This window comes from Podarcis liolepis (genome assembly GCF_965112155.1).
Source record: "Podarcis liolepis genome assembly, chromosome: 10".
NCBI classification, from domain to species: Eukaryota; Metazoa; Chordata; class Lepidosauria; order Squamata; family Lacertidae; genus Podarcis; species Podarcis liolepis.
In genome coordinates, this window is record NC_139562.1 from 70193617 (window position 1) to 70202285 (window position 8669).

Genomic DNA, 8669 nt, shown 5'->3' on the forward strand with positions numbered 1-8669 from the left:
TATAACTGTGGTTTTTCAAGTCATACTGCTTCTGAGTACACTTCCCAAAATGCACTTTAGGGTTGCCATATTTCAAGAGGTCTGGATATAGAGAGTTTTTGAGCTTTTTTGGCACAATCGCCTGATAGCTCCGCCGCCGCCGCCAAACCACAACCTGAACCAGAGAAGCCCACAACCAGTTTAAAAAACAACAAACATTTGCTTTAAAATGTAGAATTCCCCCTAGATGTGCATGTAGGACCCCCAAAAGAGGCCATGTCCAGGAATTCCCAGATGTATGGCAACTCTAATTTAGGCTGTCACGGAGCCATCTATGACAGTGAAGACACCTGATTTGTAACCATAGTCTGTTAAAACAAGACTAAAATCAACAGGCAACCTGGCAGAATCTACTCTCCTTGCAAAGGCTAAGGCTATAGCTAGGCCAATACATACTATGCAATGTGTAGGTACAGCAACACATATTAACTCTCAGAATTATCTGGCAAAGGCAACCTTCTGCAATGCAGGCTTGTTGCTGTTTACTCATTTAGTCATGTGCGACTCTTCATGACCCTATAGACCAGAGCACACCAGGATCTAAATGCAGGCTATAAACTTGCTAAATATCCAAGGACAATTACAAACTCCAAAGCAAGCATGGGAAGATGCAATAACTAACTTTGCATAGCTCATAACTGCACTCAAACAGCTACTTAAGATCACCCATTTAGTCAGTAGTGGGATTTCAATCTATAGCTCCCCAAAGGCCAAGGATGACCTCTTGCCTTCAAAACCAAGATGCCTGCTGAGTAAACAACTTCGCATAATTCAAGCAATCCAGCCTAGTTAACACACTACCCATTAAGAGCACCTGCTTGCTTACTTAGGATGAAATTAATGGAAATAAGCACTGCAGAAATCTATATGGCTTACTTCCAAGTAAGGAGGCTCAGTCCTGGAGTGTTGTAAGGGAAGAGATCTGACAGGCTGGCTCTCTTCTAATCTAAATATGCTAGAGGCCAAAGGTCAATTCTGTAAGCCACTAAAACATCAGAGAAGCATTTTTTTACTGTTTGGGCAACTGAATGTAGTGAAGCAGATCCGCAAATCATTAAAAATGTATCATTTTAATTGTCTGTGCTAAAAGAGTTCAACAAGTTACTGTAAAACAAAATTAAACATTCAGTAATTTTGTTTCTGTGGGGAACCTGACAACTGATTTGCAATAATGTTCAAGGAAAATGTGTGCTCAAACACTTTTAACCACCATAGTAGGAGGGTCAATGCCCTACCTACACATCTCACACTGTGATTTTACTCTGACAGCACTTAATTCCAAGAGAGAAATGCCAAAACGTACACATGGCCCAAGTCAAGGTCATGATGTTTTAATTAACTGTCTGCAGTGAAACATTTTATAGAGGGGTTCACTGACAAATGTATGCAAAAATTATGATAATGACTTAATTAACCTTGATCTGACATGTCTCAGAACAGAACAAGAACAAAGTTACAAAAACAGACATCATTCATTGGCTATGACTCTTTGTTCTGTACACTGTTTGGAGAAAACAATTCACTGGGAGTAAACTTTTAATATAGGGCCTCTGTACTTCAAATAAGGAGGAGGGTAGAAACTAAATTGGATTGTGTTTTTAAAGATCCATTTGGCCATATATAAACTGGACAAGGCTTCCTTCTATAAGAAGGCTAAGCTAAGTCATTCAATTCCCTGCAGAGGAGTTGCCAGCTGTTCCCTAATCTAAGAGCATTTGCACTGAAACTGTCTTATGAATGTAGTTTGCATAGAAACTGGTGCCCAAATTCTCAATTTTATGTGATTTGCACATGGTGTAAATAAACCCCATAAAATGTCAATGGCCTACATATGTTTTAAATATTACAGATAGGAATGCATTGCTACCCTAAGAAGGACTTCAATTCCAAAACAGATAAAATTTAACGATGAGCAATGGGGTGAACCAGGATAGTGTGTATATCAACTAGACTTGTTTTTCCCCCCTGTAAGGAAGCTGAGTCATGTATCTTACTCCCTTTGGAGGAGCTGCCAGCTGAAGGACGTTGAAGAACAGCACCAGTTACTGTAAGGAACTAATTAAGGCATATACAGGCATAAGATTCTGATATAATCATATTGCATTTCCAACTATGGACAAAACTGCAAGTTATCTTAAAAAATAATTCCATAATTTTGCATGTAGGTAAAAAGGAATGGCAGCTAAAATCAGTTTTAGCCTATTTGTCAATAATATTATCTGCCTTTTCAATTGGTAGGAGATATCTGAAAAGATGAGTTTTGGTATGTAGTCACATACATGTAAATCCCACTGAGGTCAGTAACAGTCAATGTGCAGGACAGCAGTAATGGGATCTCAAGTTCTTATCAACTTTGTTTAACAAAATAAAACTTTTTCAACTTTGTTTCCCTTTCTTTCCATATAATTTTTTTTCCTGCGACATTTATATATTGCTTAATTATTTGTATTTCTAAGCAGTGTACATAAAAAACTATCCATGGAAAATTATAATATCTATAATAAAACCAAGCACTATCTAAAAATGCCTGCTGGAACAGGAAAGTCGTGCACGTGAAGTTCAGCAAGGAGGGTGCCTGTCTAATCTCAGTTCCACAGAGTTGAGCCCTCAGCACTGAATGCACAGTTTTCCATGCCTTCATACCTTCTGGACTGTACAAAGTACCCAAGTGACAATTTGCTGCACAAAAATCAAAACATGGTCGTTTTAGCAGTATGACTTTAGTAGATGAGACAAAGCAGTAAAATTGCAAGTGCCTGATTCAAACTTTGGCTCAGATCCATCATCTGAGGCATGCAAAAACACAAAAATCATTGAAAGTAATTAGCCAAAGAGAATACCTAAACTTTGCCACTGGACATTAAGCTGGAGAAGGAAAGCCATCTGTTACACTTTGCCATTAACATTCTGTTTATCATTCCAAATTGGTAGTAGTGGAATATTGCTTTTGACAGATCAGCATTACTTGTCCTACCAGTGTATTTCTGAGAACATGACCACACTGCAAATTCAAAGCAGTTTAACCCACGAGAGTTTTCTCGGTGGACCTTAGGAATTATTCTTTAACAAGTCCTGGGGATCTCTTAAGAGAATTAATAACAACATCGCTAAGCTACAATTACGAGGGTTCCAAAGATAAAGCCGTAACAATTAAATATTGCATAAACCAGTTTACATGTATAATGTAACTGTTGCTTCCAGGGGACCTGTTTTATTTAACATTCATTCTTATTTGTTTGCAGGGAAGGCATACACCACCATACCAAACAACTGTTATCTCACACTTTCCAGTGAATTTCTCCATCACTTTCCTTAGTGCAAGAAGTTGGGACGGGAGGGAGGAGAGCAGGCTTGTTGCACAATAACACCAAATCCATTCTACTAGCACAATCTGAATCTCCCTTAATGTTATTCAGTGCCACTTACAAAATAGTGGGAGCCTGGAAGTGGCCAGTCTTCCTCATTCAGCAGTTGTTAACCTAATTCATGGGTTATCATATTTATTTCAATGCACTGTAAATAACTTCTGTTGTTGATATCTGTTTTTAATTAATTTAGGACTTCAAGATTTGAGGGCAGCTTTCCGCTACATATTTGATATTTATTTATTTTGGAATGGATAGGGAAGACTCCACACCTTACCTACCCTTTTCTGTGTCAACGCTAAGTATTTCTTAACATGGATTTAGCTTCCTTGACAAACCACCCTACCTTAAAATGCGAAGCATAGCAGTACAACTCTAGAAAAGGGATGGCAACCTATGGCGCTTCGGGTGTTGCTGGACTCCAAACCCCATGAGCCGTGATGAGCACGGCCACAGTCAGAGATGATGCGTGTTTGGGAATGCAAGGAAGGCCACAGATTTCCTATCCCTCCCCCATAATTGCAGCATTGGCACTAAACCGATGGATTTTAGCTAGCTTTCCAATAAAGCTTTCATATGTTGGGCTGCTTAAATGCTCCTCATGAGCAGCAAAGCCGTTCCCTGCAAAGCTTCTCTTGCAATCTTGCATTGCAACCTCCACCTTCTTTGAAGCTACCAATCAATGACAACACTAAAAATAAAAACGAAGCACCTTCAAGCCTGTTCTCGTTACCCCAATTCCCCCTAGGTTTAAACATGGCTTTCTGCTGTCTTTAAACAAAAATAAAAAACAGGAACACTGTTTTAGCATGTCAGAGGACTTGTTTTCGACCCAAGAAACCCCATCGGCTGATTTTCGTAGAGGTGAGAAGCTTGTGGTGGTCAAGGACTTGGCGCGCAGCAGCCCAGCCAGCGCCTTCAGGGGAACACGCCCCGCGCCTTGTGCAGATCTTGGGGGAAACCCAGCTGATGAGCTAAGTCCCGCCCCGGCTTTCGCCCCGCCCTCCTATTGGCTGAAACTCCACACTCGGAATAATAACAATCGTCCTCCCAAGCGATTGGCACGCTGGCCTTGGCACGTTGCGGCGCCTTAGCGCAGGCTGGTCCCCGGCGCGGCTACTACGACTCCCCGGGAGGGTTAGTCACCGGGGATGCTTTCCAGGGAAGCCTCGTTATTGCAGAGCTGTCATCATGTTTAGCCACACTTCTCCCCCTCCTTCCTTCCTTCCTTCCTCTTTCTTCCATGGCACGCCTTGGTGCCACCGCTCCCCTTGCCAGGAGAGAAGATTCCCTGGAATACCTTCCTTCTACTCGCGTCCCGGGCTGAAAATGGGTGTGTGGCGGGGAGGGGAGTGTCGGTGCCGAGGCTGAAGTCTGCCCTGGATCCATGCTGCCCTTCCTCGTAGAGCCAGATCCCAGCCCTCAGCGGGATCCACTTTCAGGTAACGGTGCAGCGGCTGGCAGCCTTACAGCCCTTTCACAGGCATGTTTACTCAGCACCGAGTACAGAAAAAGAGCTTACTCCCAAGTAAGTGTGGATAGCCCTGCATCTGTCCTGAGCAAAAAGGTGAGAGAGGGAAAGGTGGCGCTCTGCACTTGCTCAGAAGCACTCGCTTTTTCTGATATATCCCAGGACTCCGATCTGGCGGAGGGGGGCCGATTCCGGGCTGCACATTTGCGTCCTGCGCATCCCTGGCTCGCCAGCCCTGCCTTTCCCCGCCGGCCTGCTCCCTCTTCAGTCCCAGCTGGGCCCGGCCGAACTTTCTCCGCTCCCCGCGGCTCTCTAGGCGCTGACGCACATTTAATTCTGCCGTGCGGCACACGAGACACGCAGCGCGATCCAGGAAGGCTGTGCGCCGCCGCCGCCGCCACCGCTGCCTCCCCTTCCCCAGCCGCAGGAAGGGGGTCGCGGGCGCCGCGGGGACGGCGGCGGCCAAACTGCCCCGAAGCGGAGAAGTTGCCGCGCCTCGCCCCCCGCCGTCTTCGGGGCCCTTCGCCCGCCAACCCCCCCCCCCGGCCCGCCCCGCGCTTACCTTGCTTGACGCACTTGAGGCGGATGGGGTCCTTGCAGTGCTTGATCACGGCCAGCACATCCCGGATGGTGAGCCCGGCCACGGGGGTCTCGTTCACCTCCAGCAGCAGCTCCTCGGGCACCAACTTGCTGCCTCCGCTCTCGTAGACCACCTTGCCGGGCTTGACCTCCCCCAGGTACGGGAACTGCCCGTTCTCGGCGCCCCCCTTGAGCTCGAAGCCCAGCTGGCCCTCCTGGCTCCTCACGATGACACACTCATGGACTCGGCTCGTCCAGTGGCTTTTCTTCTTCAAGCCCTTGGACATTGCCGTGAGGGGGAAAGGGATGGGCGCTTCTCCCTCGCCTGCCTGCCTGCCTGCCTGCCGCCCGCCTCCCTCCTCTCTCCTTCCCCCTCTCGCTCGCTCTCCTTTGCCTCGGGGTGTCCTTGGAGTTTCCTTTCGCTCGTGTGGGGCTGGCGAGGAGGAGGAGGAAGGCTGCCGAGAGGGGCGGGCGAGGGGGCTGCTCTCGCCTGCCGCTACCGCTGCTCCCGCCTGCCGTCTGGGCCGGCGGAGAGCAGGGAGGATGGAGCGGGGCGAGGGACGGGGCTGAGGCGGCGGCGGCGGCTTCCCCCCCTCTCTCTGCCGCTCTAGCTGCGAGGGCGCGGGGAACTGCTGGCCATGGCAGCTGCGGCAGCCAGGATGCTGCGTGTGCGAGAGAGAGGGAGAGAGTACGGACTAGTTTTACAGTAACTGGATGGCGAGCCTGAGGGGGGAGAGCGAGAGGGCGGGCTGCGTGTGGATGCTGCTGCTGCTGGAGTAGTAGGAGGAGGCGGCGGCGTGGATGTGTGCGGGGGGGGGGGGGCGTCTGCCTGCCTGCCTGCCTGGCTCGCGCACTCGCTCTCCTCAGACGGAGCCTCTGACCCGGTAGTGAAGGCCGAGAGGGAGGCTGGCTTGCCGGGCAAAAGCAGCAGGGAAGGGAGGGAAGGGAAGCGAAGGGAGAAGGCGGGGAGCAGCCAGCGGTGGGTGGGTGGGGAGGGAGGAGAGAAGACGGACCCGCCGCCGCCGAGGCAGGCACGGCCAAGCGCCGCCAGGCTGAGGAAAACGGCGCCTCAGGCTCCGGCGCGCGCGCGCGCTCTCTCTCGGCGTCTCTCGCTCTCCCTCAGGTTTGGCGCGCTGGGCGAAGGAGACGTAGCCCCCCCCCCCCGCCGCGCGCACACGCACAAAACGGAGCCGGCCTCGCGCAACCCCCGCGCGCTCCCTCTCGCCCCCGCGCTGCGCAAAGGCGCGATTCTGAAGGGAGCCGGCGAACCATCCAGGCCAAAGAATCCCGGAAGGGGGCAGATGGCCCCAGCCATAGGAGCCAACTCCCAGGGGCCGCAGTCCCTTCACACACACCCATAAAATATTTGAGGGGGCCAGTCCCCCCCCAAAAAAGTTGATGGGCATTGCCATTCCAGTGGCGTGCGCGCCGTGTCTTATGATCGGTTATGCAGGGCAGTGGCGTAGCGTGGGTTGTCAGCACCCGGGGCAAGGCAAGTAATTTGCGCCCCCTAACCCGTGGATTTGCGCCCCCTAACCCCCAGATGTTGCGCCCGGTGTGGCCGGCCCCCCCTGCACCCCCCCACACTACGCCACTGATGCAGGGCAAGGTTTCCTGAGACCCTCCCATATTTTATTCAAGTTGGCACCCCTGACCCCAGGGGCTCTGCCAGTTGCTGCAAACCGGGAGGGGGGGCTGCTGTTGCTTGCTGGTTTCCCCACTGTGAGAACAGGATGCCCAGCTAGGTCTTATGTCTGGTTTTCTGCAGAGGTTGGCTCAAAGGCCAACTCTTTACATTTTTCCCTTTTCCCTTTCTGCAGGTCAAAATCAGCCATTGCATCTGAAAGCAGCTTGGCCACCACTTGGGATCTCTGAATCCTCCACACCCCCAAGATGCTTCAATTGCCTCATTGCCATGAGGCAATCTCATAATCTCACACAATCTCATATGGCGTGTAACTTTGCCTTTTGCTGCTGCCTGTCCAGTCCAACACAAAGTAGGGGGTGGGTTTTAATAGATAGGAGAGGATATAGTAATTTAGCCCTCCAGGTGTAGGTTAAACATACAAAGAGATCAGAGAAAGGACCTAGGCAACTCATAAATATGTTTCCAGCTACAAGAATGTAGGCATGGAATTAATGGATGTGCCAGTTTGCCTTCATTACTCATACATATTTCCTTTGAATAGACTGTGTGTGTGTGGACTGATAATAATAATAATTTTTTATTTGTACCCCACCCATTTGGCTGGGTTTCCCCAGTCACTCTGGGCGGCTTCCAGTAAAGATTAAAAATACATCAAAATGTCATTAAAAACTTCCCTGAATAGGGCTGCCTTCAGATGTTTTCTAAATTTCAGGTAGTTGTTTATCTCTTTGACATCTGATAGGAGGGCGTTCCACAGGGCGGGTGCCACTACTGAGAAGGCCCTCTGCCTGGTTCCCTGTAGCTTTGCTTCTCGCAGTGAGGGAACCGCCAGAAGGCCCTCGGCGCTGGACCTTAGTGTCCAGGCAGAACGATGGGGGTGGAGATGCTCCTTCAGATATACTGGACTGAGGCCGTTAGAGCTTTAAAGGTCAACACCAACACTTTGAATTGTGCTCGGAAACATACTGGGAGCCAATGTAGGTCTTTCAAGACTAGTGTTATGTGGTCTCAGCAGCCACTCCCAGTCCCCAGTCTAGCTGCCGCATTCTGGATTAGTTGTAGTTTCCGGGTCATCTTCAAAGGTAGCCCCATTCCTCCCGATGGCCCTAACAGTCTTTCAGGCAAAATCTTTAGCCCAACTTCTATATGGCTCTCAAATTAACCCCTCTGCCAACCTTAAGACCCTTGAAACAGTACAATCTAAATTCTTAAGATCATTATTTGCTACTCCTAAGTGTACACCTAATGCAGTCTTGAGGCAAGAGGCAGGACTGCCCAGAGTGGAATTAAAAGTCTGGGAACAAGCAATATCCCTCTGGCTGAAAATCCACTACAATCCTAAGGGTCTATTACCTTGTTTCCTGGCCGCAGTTCCCTATCCTCCTTGGCTTATGCAAATAACTAACAAGATCAAACAAATTGGTCTAAACCCTGAAAATCTTTTTATTGGAACTCTGAACAAGGCAAAAGCTATTGTCACTCGGAGACTTTATGATATCGAATTACAACAAGAAGGCGCCCTACTCCCGGAGACGTATAGATGTTTAAAAGCTTGGCCTAATTTTGC

General features: G+C 49.1%; 1 protein-coding gene across 19 annotated transcripts in view; it reads right to left on the minus strand.

Annotated features, from left to right (window-relative positions):
• The window catches only part of MAGI2 (membrane associated guanylate kinase, WW and PDZ domain containing 2), a 615277-nt gene extending 608760 nt beyond the window's left edge, over positions 1 to 6517 (minus strand). For 3 of the 19 annotated variants that reach the window (XM_083463934.1, XM_083463932.1, XM_083463933.1), the window contains exon 1: positions 5438 to 6449. In XM_083463934.1, coding sequence (XP_083320060.1) covers positions 5438 to 5741 — 304 coding nt within the window. In that variant the 5' untranslated portion in view covers positions 5742 to 6449. Of the gene's footprint in view, positions 1 to 5437 lie in introns of all 19 variants that reach the window. The other 16 variants (XM_083463935.1, XM_083463936.1, XM_083463927.1 and 13 more) reach the window with 9 other exon arrangements.
• Between the last annotated feature and the right edge of the window lie 2152 nt (positions 6518 to 8669).